At 41.4% G+C, this 24,751-nt stretch overlaps 1 protein-coding gene across 1 annotated transcript in view; it reads right to left on the bottom strand.

Annotated features, from left to right (window-relative positions):
* TRPM1 (transient receptor potential cation channel subfamily M member 1) overlaps positions 1-24,751 on the bottom strand; it is a gene marked incomplete at both ends in the record, with an annotated part of 74,312 nt that overhangs the window by 4,376 nt on the left and 45,185 nt on the right. Inside the window, 13 exons of the mRNA XM_084254068.1 lie at positions 6,213-6,345; positions 6,974-7,176; positions 8,325-8,469; positions 9,152-9,172; positions 11,596-11,788; positions 13,091-13,342; positions 15,856-15,984; positions 17,679-17,810; positions 18,012-18,134; positions 21,015-21,243; positions 21,862-22,154; positions 23,597-23,626; positions 24,444-24,584. Of these exons, the coding sequence (XP_084110194.1) occupies positions 6,213-6,345; positions 6,974-7,176; positions 8,325-8,469; positions 9,152-9,172; positions 11,596-11,788; positions 13,091-13,342; positions 15,856-15,984; positions 17,679-17,810; positions 18,012-18,134; positions 21,015-21,243; positions 21,862-22,154; positions 23,597-23,626; positions 24,444-24,584 (2,024 nt within the window). The remainder of the gene's footprint in view (positions 1-6,212; positions 6,346-6,973; positions 7,177-8,324; positions 8,470-9,151; positions 9,173-11,595; positions 11,789-13,090; positions 13,343-15,855; positions 15,985-17,678; positions 17,811-18,011; positions 18,135-21,014; positions 21,244-21,861; positions 22,155-23,596; positions 23,627-24,443; positions 24,585-24,751) is intronic.

The raw sequence follows: 24,751 nt of genomic DNA, 5'->3' as shown, positions 1-24,751 counted from the left end.
CACTCCCTAGTACTTCCAGCTCCCTAGAGCTTCCCTTTTCTATCCTCCAATCAGAAAAATCTGGGGCTTTATAATCCCCTCTGCCATGTACCATGCCTACTTCCTGGATCAAGTGGCAGGAGGACAGAGGGAGAGAGGGGGAAAAAGCACTGGTTGACTCTACCCTCTTAGCCTGATGTAATAGGTAGGGAGTCCGGAGGGCCACTGGATCTCCCGCAACTGACTCAAGGTAGAAGAGCAGTAAGAGCAAAGAAGCCACCCTTAGAATAAGCAGAATGGGGATCCACAACTATTTGATTTAATCTAAAAGATTTATGGCCTCATTTTGTTTCCTAAATTGATAAAGTTTTAGTTGTTAGCAATTGCTTCCTCAGCTTCAATGTCTTTGCACCTTAATCCAAAGTTATAATACAGACACACAATCATGTCACTTCTTGCTTAGAGATAGAGTAGCGGGCTCCCTGGTGGCACAGGCGGTTGCACTGCACTGTGAAGCTGTCCGCAGCCCCTGCAGTGCGGGTTTGATCCTGGCCGGCCAGCTGGCGAGAATCCCACATGGCGTAGCAGACCTTTCCTGTCTCACCCGCTGCTCCCCTCAGCAGTGTATTTCAGTCAATCTGCCTGTTCTGTTCCCCACTCTGTCTCTGGTGGATCCTCTCACTCCCCGCATCTCTGGCCTGTAGCTCAGCTCTTGTATGCATAAAAATAAATAAATCTTAAAAAAAAAAAAGATCTACTTTTATCCACGTCCCCCCAATTGGAGTCCCTGACTTCTGCAGCTATTTCTGAATTTGAATGTACCTGCTGATCATCCACGTCTTCACTAGGGTTTTATTTCACACATTATGGCAGTGTTTACTTCCTAGCAAAAATATTTGGAAAGGATGGTAAGGTCATTTTCTAAGCACCAAACATGTGATTTTTCAGTTGGCAGGCCTGAAAAACAATTCCTGCGGCCTAGCCCTCTCCATTCTTCTATATCAAAGGAAACTAGATACAAATGAAATTTATAAGCTGCTGGGCCCAAAAAGGTTATTTTGATTTTTTGTTAACTTTAGGATTCTTTTTGAGATGAGCCCAGTTCCACCTGCTTCTCTTTACTGTCCAACTGTTGCCAGTGGGTGACTCATGAAAACAGGCAGCCGATGATGCTGTGAGAATTAGATGAAATTGTCTAAATGGAAGTGCCCCATGAGCTAGAAGTGCTAAGCAAGTGTAAAAATGACAGGACCATAGGAAGTCATGCCTGCCAACCTCCAGGTGCTTTTATCTATATCTTAGTATATCTATTATTTAGGGTCTTTGATTTTTTTAATCATTTATTTATTTTTATATAAGAACTGGGGTACAGGTCAGAGGCACGGGAGGGTGAGAGGATTCACCAGAGACAGAGCAGGGAGCAGAATAGGCAGATGGACCGAAAGCACTGCTGAGGGGAGCAGCAGGCGAGACAAGAGAGGTCTGCCGCGCCATGTGGGAATCTCCCTGGCCGCCTGGGAATTGAACCCGCGCTACAGAGGCTGCGGACAGCTTCACAGCACAGCGCTCAACCAGCTGTGCCATTGGGGAGGCCCTAGGGTCTTTGATTTTTGAACATTATACCATTAAACAGTAAAAGTAGTTTAGAACACATTTCTGTTAAGGAGTTATAAAGAATGTTTTCTATCTTGTTCAAATGATAGCTACAACAATATATAAATGACTGGGGATCTTATAGTTATTTCCAAGAAAATACCTACAGATGGCATCATTTTATTGCACAGAATCTTAGCTATAAAACATAAGGTCCAAATTTATGTTGTCATGGTAAAAGTCCCTGTGTGTTGTTCCTAAGAACAGAACTTAGTCATTGGGGGTTCAATAGTAAGCCAGTTATTAAACCTACTTTATGTACAGTCATCTATCTTCTCATGTGCAACCATCACTCTTTACCTGCAAGGCTTCTCATGAATTATATGGGACCAGTTCCTTAATGACAGAGTTAAAGGTTAACATAATGCTAGTGGAACAACTCAGTCTAGTTCATACTTGAAGTAAACTCATGTTTCCAGATCTCTCTCTGTCTATAGAGACTTAGAACTCTGTATTTCAGCAACTCTGTATTTGAGTTCTAAGACTAGTCTTACCCTGTAATTTTATCCCAGCTCTATAGGTCATGCTGCTGTCTAATCCACTCCAAATTTTATATCCAGCTATTTTAATTCTCATCTATTTCTTCATATGGGGCTGCCTTTTAACTTTAGTAATTTTAGGGGGAAACACCCAGAGCAGAATCTGGTTATGCTGACTTCTAGAGTTTTTATATGTGAAAGACTACACAATGAACACCACTTACATCTAAAATCTGGTTTCCTCCTTTTTAATAAGTACACTATGGAATATTAAGTTCTAGACTCGTAACTCTGCTGCATCATCTTATAGAACACATGGCCTCACCTCAGACCTCCTACTTTGTGGAGATGATACTTTTGGGAACAAAATCTGGAGGTGGTCTCTACTTATGTGGAGCTTAGCACCTGAGGGCCCTGCCCTAGTCTCAGGTGTAAAGGGGTCAGGGAAGTTTTCCAGAAGGAACTGGCATTTGAGTACAGATTCAAAGGATGAGTGGGTAGAGGGAACTGCAAGTTCAAGGGCCCTGTGGCAGAAAGGAAATGGTGCCTCTGAGGAAATGAAAAAACAACAACAACGACAGTGAGGCTGGAGTACTGAGCATTAGGGGGAGGCTGGACTGACTGCCTTCTAGGCCTGGGAGTGGTGGGGACCACTGAGGACTTTTAAGGAGAATGAGTAGGCGAGGTTATAGGATCCAGTTATAGCCTTTTGAGAGCAAAATGTACTAAAAGCACAGAAATGAATATGGAGGCTCAGTTAGGGGATACTGAGAATCAAAATGAAGGTATGATGGTAGCTTGTCCATGTGCTGGCAATAGACAAGGAAAGAAGCAAGTGGACCATGTTTTATCTACTATGGGAAATAAACAGAGTGTGATGACTATTAGTGATTGGGAGGCATGGAGATATCTGTTTTGCTAAACAAGGTGGAGATGCCACTCTCAGAGCCCAGAGTATAGCAGAGGTCCAAGCTTGCAGGGTCAAACCACAAAGGCAGTACCCAGCAGCTATGTGGGCCTGTTGGATAGGACTTTGGATGAAATACCCAACAGTTTTGTGTTAACTAAAGCTGAGTCATACTGTACATCTCTTATTGATGGACTAAATGATGGGCCTTGCCAAATGTTGAAATGCTGATGGAAGCTTAGAGCAGAAAATATATAAATAACTGACCCTCATTAGGATTACCCTTTAACACTCACTAAATTGCTCGCCTCATACCCCTTCCTCATGATCAACTCTTACCTGGTTCTGACAGCATTCCTGGACACCCTGCTGGGGAAGACACCATGACTCCAGCTCTAGACTCCCTGTCTCCTGGATTTGCCTGAGGCAGAGATAGGGTGACTAACAAAGTCTTTGGAAGATTGGCAGGCAAAGCCAGGAACTGAAGATGGAGGTAGAAAACCAACTGGGAAGCCAACTTAACTCCAAAGGGAGAAATTCCACCCAGCACAATTAAAAATTCCACTTAAGAACACTAAAATACCCCTTACTTAGGGAAAATACAGGCCTTACCCCAAAACTGCCCACTGGTGTCCATGCAGGTGTCTCTTTGTTAGTAATCCTGCCCCTTTCAAAAGGCAGTTCCTTGCCCCTTAAAAATTGCCCATTTGTGCCTGCGCAAATGTCCCTTTTTCCTTAACAAACCTGCCCCTTTGACTTGCAATAAAACTTCATTTAAAAGTCATCCATGCTGACTCCCTCACAAATTCTTTCTTGAGAAAGCCATGCATTGGGTTCCTGCTTATCAGCCTTCAAAGCCCCCCTCTCTGTGTGGGGGAACAGGACAAATGCTTAAATTTCCTGTGTGGATGCATTTGTAAGACTGAGGCATGCAAACCATTGGCCCCAGTTTGGAAAAGAAGGTGCCCAGATAACTGGGAGGGAAGGAAGGAACTGAAGCCCACGTTTCCCCGCTGCCTTCCGAATGGTGCTGGCACTCAGCTAGCAGAACAGGAAAATCATCAAACGGTTGCAGAAAATAAAAACAACCATATACTAAAGATTAAAGAACTGACAAGGATCTTTGAGCTCTCACATACTTGATTTTAAAATAAACCACTGGTGCCAAAAGTTAGGTAGAAATAAGTACTTTTATTTCCATTCTTCCACCTTCTTCCTTGCTCCCCGCTGTCCTAGTTAAGAAAACCCCAAACCCTGCCTCTTTTAGTCACTGTCATCCATCTATGATTCAGCCTAGAAAGAGTCAATCAAGGACCTGGCGGGGTAGGAATGTGTTCCCATCTCTCCTGGAGATCTCGGTCAAGGGAAACAGGAAGCAGCCTGTTTTTACTGCCTGGCACACTTTCATTCCTATTACATGTACACAGATCCCCCAGAGGAAAATGCAATTTGGTAGTGACCTGATAATCACATTCTTGGAGCCTTGGTTGAAGAATGGTAAAAATCCAAACAATGCTCAAGGAAGGGAGGAGGGGAAGAGGCAGAGTGAAACCAAATATAATTTCCATTGTAGATTACTGACTGTGATTAAATTCAAGTTAATGTCTAACTAAAAAATGGGCATTTTTAAATGGTCAAAAATGAGGGTATCTCATGAAATCAATACTTTTTATAGCCTGAAATTCTTAGTATTATTAAAGTAGCAAAGAAGCATTTCAAAGTTTTCCTGAAAATGTACCTTATTAAGGCCCAGAGTTGGTACAGATCACCCTTGAGTTTGACTGGTTGGATTATAAGGTAACTAAATCTAGGAGAAGAGAGGGGCCCAAAAACTGCCAGATGCGTTGTCTCACCTATGGGTTGAGGCAGTCACTGGCTTCAAATGCACTAGGGAGACTTCAGGTGCATCATGAATTCTGTTGTAATTGTGTAATTGTTGAGGTCCTTGATTGGCAATTGTGTATAGAAATCTCCTTTTAAGGTTTTTTTTCATGTATTTATTTTTATCAATCAACACATATATCAGGAAACTTTATTCTGAGTACTCAAAAAATAAAATGTTGACCTATAATCCAGTTAGGAATATGTCTTCATCAATCTCACCTGCATCTGACTACCTGAAGTTTGGTTAAACTTTTTTGGAACAATGTTTTATTATCATGATCTTGAACAAAATTAAATTGCTTTTATTAAATGATAAATGTTCTCAAAAATTTTGTGGTTAAAAACATGATGAAGGTGCAGGTTTACTGTATCCATCTGCCCTTTGCTGGTTATTCATTCCCAACTGCAGGAAGAGGAACAGGATCAAGTTTGGAAAGTGTACCCTTTTTGCCTCTCCCTGGTCTGCCTTCATTTGCTTATTTATTGAGTCCCACGTGAAAGAATTCATTCATTCTGCACTCATGAAGTACTGTACGTGGATGATGCGGATGTTGCTGGGTACCCAGGACGTAAAAGTGTCTGATAAACAGACCCTGCTCCCTTTGAAAGGCTTCTACCCTTATGGGGGAGAGAGGCCTCTGCCCCTCTAGAAGTTCTTGGTCTCATAGGGGCACAGAGTCTTTACCTGTGCCCTGTGAGATTGGGAGAGATTTTGGGAGGAGAGCAAGATCATAAGGTGGGATGCCAAGGTCAGTTCCTGGAGGAAGACCATTGGCGCAAACACCAATTTGTTCAAGAGCAGGAAGAAAAATAGGTCGCCAGGGGCTTACACAGCCCTGCAGCTGGTTTTTCTATCCATTCAATGCAGGGTGTCTGGCAAACACCCCCACTTGAGGGTGTGGGCAAGAATTGTCAGAAGATTGTTTGGTTTGGGCCTGGACTTTTTCCAACACAAATAGGTCATCATTCACTTTGGAAGCAATATGCAGTCACCATCCACTTAGGGGAAGGGGGCATGTTGATTAAACAAGAGAATGCAGAAATACTTAAAAGAACTTCAGCACTGGAAGGGAGAAGGATCAACAAGGGTGGGAAGAGGACAAGGGACTATGGTGGTGCACAGGTGAATTGGTAGTGGAAATTCTGTGGGGACTACCCTGAGAAAAGAAAGTAAACATTGTACAAAAATGAACAATGATGTGGAATATAAACAAACAACAAACAAACAAACAAACAAATAAAGAACTTCGGCATCTTCCTAAGGGTGGGGTAAAGAAGTCTACGACCCCACAGCCCGAGGACCAGCACACCTCTCACAAGTGACTCGGATTCGCTCCTCGCTGGATGACTGCTGCTCATCCTCCTTTTCTTGGAATTGCTCCTGCACACACTGCTCCTCAAACTCATGCAGCCTCTTCAGCTCCTCATCGCTGAGAAACAGCTCTGTGCAGAGGGACAAGCCACGTGAGAAACAAACAATAGCGGTGAAGAATCAGTTAATTGTGCCATTGTGAATTTCACCACCACCCGAAATAAGTTCCCTTCCCTGTCTCTGTTAGGCAATTCTCCAACTTCTCCAAATGCCTAGTGTACAAAGACTTGTAGTCATTGTAGCAATTGCCTCTTCCACTGGAGCAAAACAGCTCACTTTTTAACACTATAAAAAAAAAAAATGACAGGTATTTGGAAAATGAAACTAAGTACTATTTTCTGGGAAGCTTTTTGCAAATATTTTATACAGTTCATTGCACAATATTTTTGCATCCTCCTTGGAGGCACCACTTTAAAACATTTTGAAATGAAGATTGAATTTATAGCCAAGAGTTATTTGCAAGATCTCTCTCAACTTTCCATCCCTGTATGAGTGGGTTTTTAGTGATTTTAATTACTAATACATTTACAAAACTAGAATAAAAGCAACACAAAATGAGAAGCAATCTGCAAAGAACAGCAGTGGGCTTAGAGAGCTGTGTTTTTAACACATTCAAGTGTGAGATTTCCACTTGAGGGTGTCCAGAGGCAACGCTTTTGAAATTAGCTCAAGACAGACATGAAAGAGCCCTCCACTTACTCAAACCACGGTCCCGCTCATCTTGGTCCCCTTCTCTTTTCTTCCTATAGCGACCTCTGAGACGCATAATGATTATATAGATGTGGCTTAAAATGATCATTGGTGGAGGTAGGACTGGCCGGTCATGGAATGTCATAATCAGCTGATATCGCTGAAATTTCCACACTTGGTTGGAGATGGATTTGACTTCAAAGAAGGTATTGCTTCAAACAGAACACAAATTTAAAGTTGGTTTTATTAGTTGTTATGATTTCTCAGGGCAATCAGGATTACTTACATTGAAATGGAAATACACAGTGAAGTGACTTCTTATTGCCAGTTAGTCCTGCCATCCTGATTACCAGTCCTTTGGTCTGCCTATGCTCAAGGACAATTTACTCATATAAATAAAGACATGTACTGAAATCACTATCACCTGCTTTCTTTAGAAACTGTAGTCCAATTACTGACACATACTTAGGAAATTTTTTACCATATATTTAGACATATGGGCCGTTTTACTAAGTGTTCAGACATATTTCAACTTTCAATTTGGTCAATCAGTTGACTACTTTTTTTGGTAAACAAGTGGGTTAATTATTGAACTTATTTGATCTAAGTTGCATTATTTTGGTGTTGGGTAAGTACAATTCTTTGCATTCTTTTAGATTTCAATTGGAGGCAGTGTGTTATTGCCAGAAGTTGAACTTTTGATCACGTAAGTTTTCTATGGGGACCTTAGAAACCTCCAGTTTTTCATCTCTTAAACCAGCAGTGTGAACCAGATTCTTTCCCATGCGTTGATCAGTTATAAGATTCTATATTTCTGTGATGGATTTTACGCTTATATTTTTCATCTGAGACAACCTAAATTTTTTCTTCAGCATTTATTAAGCATGGCCACATACTCAACACATCATGCCAGAATGGCCAAATTTTGTAAGAAACTTGACATCTCTTTCCTAGACCATTTTATCTTCTATTTTGTGAGAAGGAATACACTTCACAGACTATTTCAATAGTTGTAATGAGTTGCAAAATTAGCATTGTTTTCTTTGACTTTGATAAAGAATCAGTGACTAATTTGATCAAATCTCTCTGAGGAGACTCCTTAAAGAAAATAGTTTCATTAGCTTAAGATACATACTCACTGTTAAAATACTAACCAAGATGAAATGTAAATGTATTTAGGTGTCAACTCTTGATTTATGAATACATTCAGGCTGATTATGATGGAATTAAAAATACTGCCTTTTAATTGTTTTAGTGTAATTTTGTGTAAATACATGGCAGCATGGGTGATGTCTGGGGTTAAACTGAAAATGTGTAGATAATAAAGAAGAGTGGCATGGTCCTCAGCCGTGACATGTACTTGAAAACAGCGATGAGCAGGTTCACCAGCAGGATGTTGGCCACGAGAAGGTAGCACGCCATGATGGCAGGAGTGAGCCAGGCCCCTGGGATGCAGGGGGGCAGCCGCTTGCCTTCCTCATCAAACAGATTGTCACCACAAGGAGCTGAAATGAAAGTTTGTCAGGAATAGATGACAGATACCCATGTTGTTAAATGACCTACTTCTTTTTGAATATGAATTTTTTCTTATTTCATAAGCAATAATTTTCCATGTGAAAATTATTCATACAACGAAGTTCATTTCTGGATTCAGAGATAGTGATGCTTCCCTTGGCATATTTGTAAACTTTTGCCCATTTCTTTATTGGGTTTCTCACATATAGAAGTTCTTAATTTCTAAGCAGACCAATCTTTTGATTTTCTTTACCGTTAATGAGAAAGTTACTGTGTCTCCTAGTTACTTAACATTAGCCTATTTTGTCTTCTGGTTGTTTTCTTGGTTTCACTTGTATGCTAGCTTTGAAAATAATTATGTTATGGGGTAGGTGCCCAGTTAGAAAATTAATCTTTTCTTTCTCTGCTCATTTGAAATATCACTTCAATCATATGGGAACTACTTTTTGAAATTTTTTTTTTAAAAAAAGGATAATCCCAATTATCCTTTTACTAAAGTAAAAGCCAACAATTTGTAGTCTACTTACTTTTTACTTACTTTAAAAAGTATTGACACCAGAAAATAGGGGAAGAATTTGAAACTAGTATAAGACTATCAGTGGTTAGCTAAGAAAGAGATGGATTAATGTACACATTACATGGACTGGAGTCATACATTCCATATAAACTTACGATTAATTTCCATGGCGTAGACTACTCGGTGATTGAAAGTCGAATTTAAGGTATTTTCAGTTGGGATAGGGAGGAAGGAAAGAACATAAGATGACAGTTGAGAGAAAAGTAAGGCAAATGATTAACAACGTAAGAACTGTTTTGCTGCCTCTATTGCAAGCTATTAAATACAAACTGTTTAAGCTTGAGAATTACTTATTCATGCTTGAAAAATTATCTGGAGGAATTGTAAACATTATTAATCATAGGAAATATATATTTCATGAATATTTATCTTACCATATGTCATAAGCAATTGCAAGAGCTCACTAGTTAAAAACTATGCAAAAAAGACATGAGGCTACTGGCAGGTGATCTTTTAACATATAAATTAACTGAACAAACGTTCCCTACATTCCAACACAAACACTTCAAAAGCACAAATATATATAACATTGCTATGTAATAATTGGATCAATAATCAAAAACCTACATTAATGGTATGACTGAAAATAGTACATAAGGCTTCAAGTTCAACTCTTCATCTTTTCTCATTCAACTTAATTAAAAAACAGTAAAATAATATTACAAAGTGTGTTTACATCCAGGAATATTTAGCATATATGTACTAATTTATTTAAACCAATATAATTTGGAAATCAAATAAGAGTTTCCTTCGTCTAAGAAAATTTTATTGAGATCACTAAGTCAATTCAATTACAGAACATAGAAATACATAGGATTTTCATGTTCTGGTTTATCAAGTTATAAAAACATCTAATAAATAACTTTAAGATATTTGTGATAATAACATATTCAGAACTATATTATATAAACTAGGAATTGTAATACTGATCAGTCTGACCTAGTGACAGTAGGTGTTTCCACAATGCTGTATTTAATACAAGGGCAGTTGTTTAAAATCTTCTGTTCCCAAGAAGCAGAACACTGAGAGCAGCAGACATATCATTGGGCCTGATGCTTTATTGGTGCTGATGTGAAAATAACACCAAAGAATCTTGTTCATTTATGGTGCATTAACTGTCCAGACAAAAATAAACAAGGCCATTTGATCTTCACTTCCCTAAACACAAAATTCTCTGGAACCAGCCAGCTCAGCCTGGAGAAGAACTACATTTCCCCAGATTCATGCAGGGTTGCAGCTCATTTCTTCTCTAACATTCAGATTATTGTTTGTTAAAAACAAAACCAAAAAACTCCAGTAGTGAAGAGGAAATTTTGGTTATGGGCTACATTTGTTTTCTTTTTGCTAATTCATAATTCTTCTATTCTATTTTATTTGTAATGAAAACATTTGAGGTAAGGTTTCCTCTGAGGGCACTCTGGCTACCTTCTAGAAGCTTCCCTGGGCAGTGCTCTGCATTCATCTTTTTTTGATAATTTTTTACCATACCTGCCCACTTTCTCTATGGTCTCATTCATCACCATTCCACTGGGATGGGGAGTTTGGTGCCTCTGTGTGTCTACCATTCACTGTGATAATCTGTGCATGCCATGTATTGTGAACGTGTTGTGTGCTAGGTTATATGCACTTGCTATGCATATGATGTGGACACAATGTGGACATAATATGATCTGGGCTGCATCCTGATGGTCCTGGAAGGATGAAACCCCTCTCAGCTTTCTGTCCTCCACTCACCACTCCTGACTGTAGAGATATTTACTTTCAAAGAGGCAGGAAAGTGCAAAACAGGGCTTGTGTTCCTTCTCACCAACCCCAAGCACTAGGAGTCACTTCCGGTGTGTTCTACAGATGCCCCAGAGCACTGGGCTGGAAGGAGGCTAATGCATTATGACGTGCATGCTTGCTGCTGGAGGTGGCACTGTATTCCCACTTGGCACCAGGCAGGAATGTGTAGTGAAGCAGGTGTTGTTAGTGGAGACCAGGCGACACAGCCAGCTCCAAGGCTGGGAGGCGAGGAGGAGCCTTGCAGTGACCCTTCTCCCACCATGGAATGTTGGGACCAGGACATCAACCTGACAAGTCATCTGAGGGGAAGGCCAGAGCTGGGGAGCAGTGGGCTACACATTTGTATGCACTAGAAAGTGGTGACCTGGAGGAGAGCAGGACAGAAAGTGTCAGAGGGCTTCCTGTGCTCACCGTCTACTCCTGGAATGATACCACCAGCTCTGTTTTGGGGGTGGAAAGAGATTTAGGTCAAAGAAAAATTAGGAAATTGGCATTGGAATGACATTATTCTAAGAGAATGTTCATCAGATGCAGCTGAAGAGACATGAGACTCTTCAGAATTCCAGGGAGTGGATTTTAGAGTACAAAAAATGACTGATGTCTGAAAACCTCCATTTCATCATCTGCTTATTTCTTCACAAAATAATTTGAAGCCTATGGCAGAATGAAAACTACTCTATTTCCAAATTAACACATACTTTTCCATTAATTTAGAATTGATCATCTTCCTCAGAAGCAGGGAAGAGAATCTTACTATCAATTCTATTCTTACGGTCTATCTGGTCTGCAAACACCTCTCCGTAGATCATCCAGTAGGGCATGTAGAAGATGTTTCGGGCCAGTTTCCAAGAAGGCTCCTCATCTGGGTGGAGAATGGCTTGACGGGCTACCCCAAAGCTCATCAGCACCACCAGCATGATGACCACGAAATACAGCATATCAATCATCTGTGTGGGGCGAAGCATCTTTTACTGTCTTGACTCAGGGGCCATGCTTGCCCTGTTTGCAGTGTTGTCTCCCCAAAGACATCATGAGTGCTGATTTGGGATAAAGAAAGCCTCTTTCCCTCCTCCCATCCCTCCATGACTACTAGTTTTCCTACTGCACAATATGTGTATGGCTTACTCTACAACATTTCAATCCTCATCTGCTCTTAATCCTGCCTGCTTCTCCTCTACTGTTGTCCATAAATGAATATAGTAACTCAAACGGATAATGGACAAAGGGAAGAATTATGGGGAAAAATGGGGATTTGGAAGAGAAACTCAAGAGTAAGAGGAGATATACCAGGAAATGACAAAATAAAGACTTGGGAGTACAACCCCAAATGCAGTGCTCTGGTTACTATGCATAATGAAGTGGTATAAATCTTAATTTTGCACATCCCTGAAGATGCAGGCCCTGGCCAGGATAAGCTAAACCATACATCCCTTTGCTCACAAATAAATAATTATTCCTAATAAATAATTATTCCTAAATGTACAAGGTTTCCTTTTTTCTGGGACTAGTCCTATCACTGGCTAATACCAAACATTTAGGTGATATTAGGATGATTTGCAAGTTGTTTTTTCAGTTTCATATTCTGTTCTGGAGTAATGTTGTCATGGATTTGTCTTGACCCAATCATACAAGTCACCTGTGTCCACTCCGGCCAGAGCACATGTGCTGAAGTTTGAGGACAGGTAGAGGAAGGACCCTGGGCCCTCTGTGTGTCTATTTGTTAGGTTGTCAGCCAGGTGATTGCCATATCTATGTATATCCCTAAATATACAGTAGCCCCTCAAACATTTTTGTCAATTGGACTTCATTAAGTTATCAGCATGTAGTAGACTTATGTCTTTTTTTAAAAAAGATTTATTTCACTTATGCATACCGGAACTGGGTTGTAGGCCAGAGGTGCAAGGGGTGAGAGGATTCACTAGAGACAGAATGGGGAGCAGAACAAGTGGAGCTACTAAAATGCACTGCCCAGGGGAGCAGCAGGCGAGACAGGAGAGGTCTACTGGGCAATGTGTGTCAGCAACCTGGCCGGGGATCAAACTTGTGCTGCAGTGGCTGCCTATAGCTTGACAGTGCTGAGACTTAACCCCTTGCGCCACCAGGAAGGCCTCCTAGACCTTTTAAAGCTAAAACCTGTTAGAAACCAGACAGTTATCTAAGGACAGAGTAGGTGCAATCTACTGAAGCCACCCCAAGCCTGGTCTCAGGCTCTACCCACATCCACAGTGGCACAGGGCATCAGTACTAACCATCTTTCCGATCATCATCACATAGGGCCCCAGATACTTGTTGACACCAAAGATGTCCAGGACGCGGATGTACCAGAAGATGATATCCACACAGTAGATCACCCGGCCGTAGCCCATGTACGGCTGCTTCTGCAGGCGGAGGATGGCTCCAATCACGAAGGTGGAAATGGCCACCAGATCTGTGATATTCCAGTATTCCTGAAGCCAGACTTTTATTTTCTGGCTGAGTTTGCCTGGTTCTGACATGAGGACCTGAAAACAAATGCCAAAGAATAATAAACAGGGAGTGTCATGTTGGAAGCCTCATCTTCTTATGATCTTGGAAAGATGGGGTTGATGGAACATTCCAGGGTATCTGGTCCCATTTCCTGCTCTCAGAACTAATCTTCTCGGGCACAGAATGATATCTGGAAAGGGAAATTCCATGGAATCTGTATTCCTAGATTCACTGTTTTACAAACTTCTCAGGAAATGCCTTTGAAATTATGTCCTTCTGGTTGTAATTAAAACAGCTACTTTTTGATTTTTTCTTTCTGATTCTCTGGAATCAGGCCTGTTAGCCCATGCTCCATAGTGAGCCCAGGTGGAAAACTCAGCAGCTGAGATCAACCCATGTGGTTCCACAGAAGGGCAGTTTTTCCCAGCAGAGATGACAGAATGGATTTAGGAGATAGCTATTCTGTCAATATTCCTTGGCAACTTAGAAGTCAGGAGAAAACTGAACTTTATTTTCTCCTATTTGAGATATTACTCTTTCAAAATCCTCACTGGCTAAAAAGACATTTTCTCAGAGTAAAACTGAAAATAAATAACAAACATGTGCAGGCAAACAGTGAACCCCAGGAAACCTTTGGTGAACGGTAGGGTGGGAACCTTTTATACCAGTTGGTACCCCTTTAGTTATGGAGACTATGGGTAGGTCTTGCAGATACCAGGGGTTGGATGGGATCGTGGCTATTTATCAGCCAACATGGAGGGAGTCACTGGTTTAAGAACGCTCATGCAATTTGCAGCAACATGGATGGCGCTGGAAGGGATCATGCTCAGTGAAATAAGCCAGAAAGAAAAAGAAAAATACCGGATGGTCTTGCTCATAGGAGGAATTTAGAAAACCTAAATAATGGACCAGGAAAAAGACTAATTATAATAAAGAAAAATCAAAATCAACAAGCAACTATAAACCAGAGAGACACACTACCTGGCGGGGGGGGGGCGCAGAGGAGAGGAAGGATTAGGGTCAAAATAAGGGGGGTGGGAATTGTATGGGGAATATAACCAAAATGAAAATATATACATTGTGCAAAAATGAAAAATGATGTAAGAATTATATAAAATAAAATATAAAAATATATAAAAATAATCTATTAATGCCAATAGTAAAAAAAAAGAATGCTTTCTACTGTTCGCCAATACATGGACGATGGCTGATGGCCGCCCTTTTATCTGCACCCAGAGGGTGAGCACCGGGAGTAAAGAACAATACAATGTGCATGGCTGGCACTCAACAATATAGTGGCCTAGGGATGGCATGGCAGGCCACTTGGGAATTCCCAATTGTAACATCCGCAGAGTTTGAATGAAGCCCACTGGACACAAGAGAAGTCGTAGGGGAACAGTTGTAAGTGATGAATTTAATACTGTGGTTTCTCAGGCTCTGCCTGGACTGACAGCATCAGACTCACTCTACCTGGTTGAAGCTGCCAATAACATTTCTTCGGCTAAGAGGCAGAGTCAGAGTCAATAGTTGCCAAACAGCAGTATGAGTTCCAGAGCAGAAAGAATATGAAATATTGTTGTGTGCTTTTTCAATTCAAGCTCATTTATTTTTGGATATAAGCTTTCTCTCTATAAGCTAATATAGTAAGTTAAATGATAGTAGGAGGAGAAGCACCTGATCCATATTTCCTCTGCCCCCTGGAGACAATGCCCTCAGAGTTATATGTTCATTTTAATCCTGTAAGTCATGCATCAGACGGGCTCTGTTCTTTTCCATCACTCAGTTGAAAATCGTGTCCCCCGTTTGCAGCTGAGGTTCTAATGGCCTGACCAGGTTGCTCTGCCAGCCCTCACCTGCTGTAGGTACTGCCTTATGCTCTCCTTGGTCAACGGGAGCCCATTCTCTCATAGATGCCAATTACTGACATGGGTAACAAAACTGCTCCCTTTGCTCAGGGGGCCACAAACTCTGCCGTGTCCAGTACACTCAGCGTTGCCTTGGGATTAGGCCAGGGACTGGCTCCACTGGACCACACCTCACTCAGGGTCTTCCTCTTCCTGATCTGCTTCCCTGCTCCTTCTCAGGATCTCCTGAGAGCCCTCCTTTAAGAAATCATGTAGGAAAGATCCCCTACCCTGGGTGTGGGGAGCCCCAGCTGGAACAGTGGGGTTCAGAGGCCTAAATTACAGCAAAGAGATTATCTCCTGTATCTCTCTGTTTCTGGTTTCAGCTCCCAGAAAATGGAGCAAAATTTGTGCTTAGCTGTAGCAATTGGTTTACCTCAGGCACCTGCCAGCATTTACTGTTGCTTTTTTTTTTGTCATGAACACATCATTTTTGCCTCGTTTTGACTTCAAGTCCAAGTTCAGTTGGAAGCAGAAGGTGTATGCATCTTAAACAAAAGAATGGAACAGACTTGGGATGGTGACACCCGAAAATGAAAGCTCCGAGCATTCAGGATTTGTGTGAGATGTTTTTGCAACAAGAAGCTGTAGCTGAATTGAAGTCAGTGATTGGTGTGGCTGAGAGGAGCTTTTAGAGTGAATACCTCTCGAATTTTCTCTAAGGCCAGGCTCAGGATGTAGGAGATGACGATCCACTCCTGGAGACACGGCCAGCGGTCCATCCGCACCAGGATGACATAGTTGAAGAGCAGCAGGTACCCCAAATAGGATATCTGTGAGAGAGAACAGCGGTTACAGTGCTTGGGGAGGTAATGTGCTGGAAAAAACATTGAAACCCAATTTTGGGCTTGATGTGTCTTCTAAATCAAATTTGCATTTCCAACTGGACTGTTTCATTTCAAGGAAGCTTTCCACTTGCCTCACCTGGGCAGTGAGAGAGCTTGATGTGAGCACTGGCATTTCATTTTTCTACATAAAGATATTGTCACCCTCATGGGGAAAGTATGAAGTGGCACAAAATTATGATACATGGGGGAGTTTTAATAGTTTACTGATATATCTTCTATATTCCTGGAAATTGGAAAATGTTACTTATGTCTCTCTAACTCACAGATTTCTTTTTTTGAATCTTTCTGCTTTTCTGAATTGTGTGGGAGGCTAGAGGGAGGACAATGAGCAGTGTGCCAGGCATACAGAGCCATCCCGAATCTCCCCAATTTGTGCCGACATGTCTCTGACATGCCCTGTGTTTGTGGCAAGGAGAGACAGAGTTTGGAGGTGGAGGGTGGGGTGAGGTATCTGGGAGTGAGGTATAAGTTGGAGGGAGGTTGTCTGAAGTAGATTCACTGTAAAGTTGCTGACTCTTTAGCTGAAGGAACTCTCACTGGCATGGGCTCCTCCTATGGACTGTGGGAATGGTGTGCTAGCAACTATATTTATGATTTGCTAGTTTTTTTTTTTTTTTTTAAGATATCCCCTCTTGGTTGTATAAGCTTTATCAGGATTTAGGTAAAATTCCTTGTATTCACTGCCTGTTTCCTGTAAGGAGGATAGAGTAGAGTTCTCACCATGGACTGCATCAGAATCCCCTGGGACGTTGTCACATGAACAACACCCTTCCCCAAGTCCTGAGGGGACACTCAGAGCATCCAGGGTGAAGCCCAGGTAAAAGTCCTGGCCCCAATGCTGGTTCTCATTAGAACAGACAGGCGGAAGCAGCTTTGGCAACAGCCCCAGGTATGCCTACTTAAAGACCTGGTGTGCAGGCTTACCGTTGGCCTGGATCCTTATGCCCTCCAGGCACCAATCCACAGAGCTTCACCCTTGCCTCCTGCCTACCCTCACCCATTGCTCTGTCCATGACCTTGGACTTAGCTTTTCATGTCTCATCACCAACTTGTATCCAATCAGGAATGGAATGACAGTGCCAGGACCAAACTGGTGTGGGCTGCAGCTCACTGCTTGGGTAGTCTAGTCCCTCCCCCATACTACATGGTTTGGGGAGCCACAAGGTACCTGACACCCCTGCTGGGACTGTCTGCAGATAGTCTTTAAGGTCTGGGGTCAACCACATTCTTGCATGAAAAATGGTACCTGTGAGTTTGCTCTTTAAATCACTGGTTCTCTTTATTCATTTTTTAGTAAAACTGTATTTCCCTACGTTTGTATTACTGAAGACATCTAAAAAATCCTTCATCTTAAACAAATAGAATTTGCTTATTTTGCTATATAAAATGGTGTATTTGGGTCTAGGATAACACCATTTATATATATATAGGAATACAGGACAAGATAGCTAGATCCAATTTTAGTTAAAAACCTGTACTGGTTTTAGTTTCATTTTCAAAATTAATTTTAATTCAGTGACTTTTAAAATACTTTTTAAAGCCCTTGACATTTTTTCTTGGTTCTAAACTCTGAATGTTCAAAACATGCTAAATGGCAAATGCTAAAAAGGAGGCCTTACTGTGTAAAACCAGAACTTGACAATGGGAGCGTTATAAAATTCACAGATCTTTGTCCCAATGGGAATGCTTTTTTGCTTCTTGTGTTCATTTTCTTCGTCTGCCTTTCTTGAGCCGGCATCTGCATTTGCATCCTGTAAAATGCAGCACACGACAAGCAGGCTCTAAATGGGGCATGTAACACGCACCAGCACAATATTTAAGACAGGCACCTTTAAAAATAAAAAATTTAAAAATTTCCCCAGTCACTGAGGTTTCAACATTCAGAGACATCTCAACAATTTTGAAAATGAGAGGGCACTTTTGTGACTCTTGCGGTCAAAGGTAGCGCTGACCATATTCTCATCTTCTTTATCTTTGCCGTCCTCATTTTCTTTGGATGTTTGGTATGAGAAGTCATCGTAGGTTCGAAATTCCAAGAACAAGATGGCGGGGGGCAGAAGAATTCCCATTATAACCTAGATTGGATGGGAAAAATGGATTGTTAAGTTATGGCAATTCTCTGGAAAAACATCCCCAGTTGTAGGTAAAACTTCAAAATTACAGCCAATAATCGTGCAGCTCTGGAACATGTTTTTTTCTGCTCTCATGTTCTGCACTTATCTAGTTTGGTATCTTGGTAGAACTGCAGACAGTGGAGAATTTAAGAAAAAACACTAATTTTTTAACATGAATTGCCAAAGTATTGTATAGAATCCTGACTTTAAAAGCAAAGATCTTACCTTAAGTTGCAAAGCAGGTTAAAATTTTTTTTAAAGATTTATTTATCTTTTTTATACAAGCACTGGGGTACAGGCCAGAGACACAGGAGGGTGAGAGAATTCACCAGTGACAGAGCAGGGAGCAGAACAGGCAGAAGGACCAAAGTACACTGCTGAGGAGAGCAGTGGGCAAGACAGGAGAGGTCTGCCTCACTATGTGGGAATCTCCCTGGCTGGCCAGGAATCAAACTCACACTGCAGAGGCTGTGGACAGCTTCACAGAACTGTGCTCAACCCGCTGTGCCACCGGGGAGACCCACAGGTAAAATTTTAAATTAAAAAATAATAATATAAAAAATATAATATACAATAATACTTCTAATGAGGAGGCCAAACACAGTTTCTATAGACACAACTTAAGGGCAAATGTGAATATGTTGACCAAGAGTTGGAAGACAAATCTGTCTCACAACCAAAGGACTTAACTGGACTCAGTCTGGACAGCAAAAGGTTGTCCTGGCCCATAGATGGACAATCTTGACGACTTTTTTTTTTTTAATCACTGTGAGATTGTGTGTCTTCAATCTGAAACCTACTTCCAATGTCCAGTGCTGACTTAGAAAATTTCTCTTAGTAAGCCATTATTAAGGACAACAGAAAAGGCCCATTTCTACCATTACTAAAAATTATACCATAAAACATCAATAGTTAAAACATATGTTACAGGGCTCCCCAGAGGTGCAGCGGGTTGAGCGCTGTGCTATGCAGTGTGGATTTGATTCCCAGCTGGCCAGGGAGAAACCCACATGGCACGGCAGACCTCTCCTGCCTCGCCCACTACTCCCCTCAGCAGTATCTTTGGTCCGTCTGCCTGTTCTGCTCCCTTCTCTCTCTGGTGAAATTCTCTCACCCTCCCGCACTTCTGACCTGTACCCCAGTTCTTGTATAAATAAATAAAATCTTTAAAAATAAATAAATAAAACATATGTTACAGATATGTGAATAGACCAAACAGGGAAACAGAATAGAGGACCCAGAAATAGATTCAAATTCAAAAAGTAAATTAGAACAGGCCTATACCACTTTATTGAACTTTGCTTTATTGTACATCAGACATATCACAGGCTATTACAAGTTGAAGGTCGTGAACACCATAGGTGGAGGAAGCCAACCAGTAACATTTTTCCAAGAGCATGAGCTCATTTCAAGATGAGGCCTGAAGCTGTGGCTGAATTGTCTACTAGAATGCAGGAATGTTCTTGGTATCAAAGGTCAAGTGGTCTTTTTTTACATTCTACAGATTGCCTCAGCTGTTCCAAATTTTAATATGAATCATAACTGAACCTAACTTGTGTGTGCAGTTTTTTGTTTTTGCTAAAATTAGTGATTCCTCTACTGTTTTCTAGTGAAGGATTATATACTGGTTTTATTTCCCTATCCCATGCCCCCATACTTAGTAGCTTCGTAGTCATTCCACCTGTTTATTGGAATCATTTCTGTTCTCAGTACTTTGACTCTAGATCTCACTGACTTCTTGTACTACTGTCATCTGTCCCCCCTTTGCATCCAGCTTTCCTAGGGGAATTTTTAAAACTTTGTATTTGTTTCTTGCATTCCACATCACACCTTTTTCCTTCTTGTAATTTTTGCCCTTCAGTTGCCGGTATACCCACTCAGGCAGTTTTTCTGAATGGATATGTAGAAAGTGTATACTTTGAACTTTGCCTCTATTAAATATTCTCTCCTCGCATTTTAAAAAGGACTGGATTGGGTGAAAAAGAAATTTCCCCTCAGAATGGCAAAGGCCTTGATCCAGTGCCTCTGAGGTTTCAGTACTAGTGATGAAAAGTCTCATGCTAATCCTTTTGTAAGTAACCTGTTTCATTTTCTTTAGAACTTCTTTTCTTTAGGATCTTGTCATTATTCTTGGTATCCTAAACACTTTTTGATTATTAATATCCAAAGTTATGTATAATATTAGCTTACTGCCTATGTAGAATCGGGCAGCTGGGCATAACATTCATATTTTTAAGGGAAAAAGTGCCTTCTATTTGCCAGAACCATCCTATGTGATATAACATATATTATCTTTTCCTATCCCTCGAGGTAGGTATAATATAATTTACCTATTGGTATAGGTACCATATTGTCTGGATTGTTTGAGGATTAGAATCTCTTCCTAAGATAACCCAGTAGTTAACAGAATTAAAAAGCAGCTCAAGGATATGACTGCAAAACAATTTTCTCCCTACTTCATCCATTTAAAACTCTTTCATAGCTTCACACTGTCTCATAAACCCCATGTGATAAAACCATCAACAGTTAAAATAATATCACATGATTTCATAGTGAAAGAATCTATAGAAATTGGGTCCAGTTTCCTGCTTTAATGGTGGGTGGATGAATCAACCCGATGGGTACATGGTGAGTGAGGATGGATTCTGAGCTCATAATCCAGGCAATAGTCAGGTCAGACTCTGGCTTAGACCACCAGGGTTCAGGTTCTGGACCTTCAGATCCGAGGCAAGTTACGTAATCTGAAAGCTCCATGTTCACCATTTTTTAAAACAGGCTTGTCACAGTAACAGGTGTCCTTGCTACTATGTTGTCCCTGTCTGACAGTCATGTTACACATACCTTCAGTCCAGGATTCTTCCTCATTCGAAGTCTTCCCATCCACATGTCAGTCAACAGCATCTGGCTGCAGGTGTGAGCAATGAAGTCCCGGTGTTTGGCAGCAACAGCCAGCTTGAGGCAGGTGGAGTTGCTCCAGTTTTTCAGCTCATAGGTCAGCAGTTTCATGGCGATCTGCTCATCGTGCTTATAGGACTGGTCTAACAATTCCAGGGCCAGCTGACCAAAGTCTCTGGAGGGAAAGGAATAGATGCTGGGGTGAGGCTGTGGTAGCAACTACTCTGTTAGACAGACATGTCTATGGGGACATAGTGGAGATGCAGGACACAGACTCTTTGATTTCCAACCATCTGCAAACAGGAAACTCGGGGTAAGAGAAACTAGTTAACCAAAGCCTAACCTGCTAGGGTTATTATCAGAATCTAACTGGCCTAGAAAAGGTAAATACCCAACTCCAGTCCCCTGCAATCACCCTGCCTCACCCAAGGGGGAGAAAAATTGAGAGGTTTGTGAAGATCAAGTCCAAGGGCACATGTTTACTGAAGCTGCAATCCTCTTTAGTCCCTGTTTCCCTGTGGAAATTCATTTTATTGTCTTTGCATAAAAATTGTGTTTGAATCATTCACATGAGAAGGCAATAGACAAAACAACAATCTAGAAACTTCTCAGAGAGACTTAAGGATCCATGTTGACATAATGGACAAAGAGATTAATGAATGAGCTTTAAACATAATTATACTTCAGTGAGAAGCCCATTTGCCAGCCTCCTCCCAAAAGGACAAGGACTCATGACAATAGTTTTTCCTGGTCCCTAACACACCCCCCTATTCCTGCACTCCCACACACTAACTTTGAATTGTTGTCCAGATCCTGGGAGATGTCATCCACCATATCACTCTCGGAGGACTCTTGGGCCATGGACTTGTAGAGCTTACAGGCCACCAGGGCCTTGGCCATGCTCTCCTCACCTCGCTGCCAGAGGAAGACCGCCATTTTGTGGCGTTTCATCAGCACAGCCCACACCAGCAGCTCATGGAAAGGGTACTGGAAACGGCTCACAGCAGGATCATCCACGTCGATGTCCATCTCTTCCTCCTTTTTCTTCTTTTTCTTCTTCTTCCCTTTAGTTGGAGGCTCATCATCCTGAGAGAAAACAAGCACATTTCCTGGAGTTTTGCTGTAAATGTGTAACAAAGGGTTTTAAGAACTGGAACTAGAAGAAGGAAAACCTATCTCTCAGCAGTGACAAAAAACGAGAAACAATAATTGGAGGCTGAGCAACTGAAACAGTTGGGAGGCTATTGAGATCAGGCTCCAGGCGCGTCTAGGCACAATCACCTCTGGGAAGGGACTAGGACACAATTGACCTGCCACAATGAAACAATGGCAGACCAGCCCCCACACCACTGGGGAATAGGCCAGAGATATGGGGGGTGAGAGGATTCACCAGAGACAGAGTGGGGAACAGAACAGGCAGACTGACTGAAATACACTGTGAGGGGAGCAGCGAGCGAGACAGGAGAGGTCTGCTACGCAATGTGGGTCAGCTCCCTGGCTGGCTGGGGATCTAGCTTATGCTGCAGTGTCTGGGAATAGCTTGATAGCACTGTGTCTTTAACCCCTGCACCACCAGGGAGTTCCTGACTCATGAATTTAATACTGTGTGTTGTGGTATATCTTCCATTTGTTTCTATGCTTTAAAGTCTAGTATTTTGTTCTTAAGGTTTGTTATGAAGGTTATTTCTAGATACTTCAATCCTCTTAGGAGGAACTTTAGTTGATTTCTTGGGTTTTCTAGATACAAAGCAATACACATATATATCTGGCAATAATTATTTACTCCCCCTTTTGCGTATTCTTTCTTTAACATTTATTTCTGTTTCATGCAGTAGTTTCCAGAACACTTAAAAAACAAACAAGGAGAAATATGCCAATGATAATGCGTTTGTCTTGTCCTTGATGTTAGTAGAAATACTCCATCACTTAGTTATTGGTTTTCTCCTGCTATAAAATATACATGTATTTTAATCATATTGGAATATTTCATTCTATTATTCACTTTATCATTCTATTTTTAAAAGGCTAACGTCTTAAAAAAGTTAAGGTGTCTGTTTTATAATTATTCTTTAGCATTTATTAAAAAATGGTCATGTCCTACAATTTTCCTTCTTTGATTTATTGATATGATGTAATATATTAAATCCTTACTATTATATTTGCATTATCAGAAGACTTTGAGTACTTGTTAAGAACTTTAAAACAGTCCATTGAATTTCTTCTGGGATTGTGTGATTTTTGTGTACAGGTGGCATTTTTTTCCTTTGTTTTGTTATTTAATCTTTGCTTTGAAACCATGGTTTTGCAAACTCAATAAAAGGCTTTGGGTAACACTTTTTAAAAAGTATATATGATCCTTTTGCATAATTTGACTAAATCACCTGAATACCTTTTGGCAGAGTATTTGAAGCAGGGAAAACAAACTCATTCAATGACATTCCATTTTATGTTAAACAAATACAAACAGAAGAGGACTACATAGATTTCACCCAGAAATCATAAAACTATTGACAACAAATCCTACTTACTTCCATTCCCAGAAGTTTAAGAGCTTTAGGCTGAATAATAAAAGAAGAGAAAAAAAATCAATTTCCTCAGATAACTGATTTAGTACTAGTATTTTTAGTAGCACATTAGCAGTATTGTTAGTAGGAGACATAACATTCAAAGTATTTCATAATTAAAGATAATATCCAAGGAAAGCAAATAATTTAATTTGGAAACTTGGCTTTTGTCAGTGAAAGTCAATTGAGGCGAAAGAAATGCAGACACTCCACACTTATTCCAGGTAAAACCAGAGAAATTTGACAGAACACTATGGGGCTCTAATTGGGGGACTTCCTGACAGATCTGACATTTGAGTCTGCCTGTAACAAGCACACAATTTTGATCAGGGGGAGCACAGGGTGGCCATATAGTAGTAATACGATTTGATTTAGGCTGAGGTTCGTGGCCTTCCACATTAGGGTAGGCGCTGCTGTTGACAACCTGGGATCCTGTGCTAATGAGCTTGGCGGTGGTTCTTCAGGTGGTAGGCAGCCCTGGAGTTTCTTGCAGTGATGTTCCTAATCTGAGAGGATCAGGTCATTGCAGCAGTGAGACGGTTAGGAAGAGACATAGAAACCCAGGACAAGGCTACTGTGGACAAAGATTGAGGGCAGATACAGTTGATGGACTGTGGGGCCCCCCTCGTTAAGGGGTACAAGAAAGGGGCTGTAGGTGAGGCTTGGGCATTGCTAGGGACCTGAGGCCTCACACCCGAGAGTTGCTGCAGGAGAAAGGGCCTGTGTGCTTGGGGAGGGGGTTCTGAACAGGCTGAACTATCGGAAAAGACAGCGAGGAAGCACAGAACACCACACGTTCATTGTGTTCTACCCTCTTGGGTCCAAACAAGTTGTTGTAAAGGGTCCGGAAGCTCTTCCGAGTGTAGTGGCAGCGGTAGGCCCCTCCCATGAGGTATTCCAGCACAAGCCCTATGTCTATGAGGCTGATGTGGTAATCGGGCGGAAGGTTGCTCTGTAAGAAAAGAAGCCGGTCTCAGGGGCTGTAAGAACGTGTTCACTGCGTGGACCTCATACACACACCTCAGGCATAAGGGACCACTTCCAGCCACCACCTGGACGTTACTGCAAAGGACGGAATAGGAAACAGTATTCAGCCTGTTACTACCACATGATTGCTGG

Source organism: Talpa europaea (assembly GCF_964194135.1).
Source record: "Talpa europaea genome assembly, chromosome: 14".
Lineage (NCBI taxonomy): Eukaryota > Metazoa > Chordata > Mammalia > Eulipotyphla > Talpidae > Talpa > Talpa europaea.
This window is presented reverse-complemented; position numbering and strand designations above follow the sequence as displayed.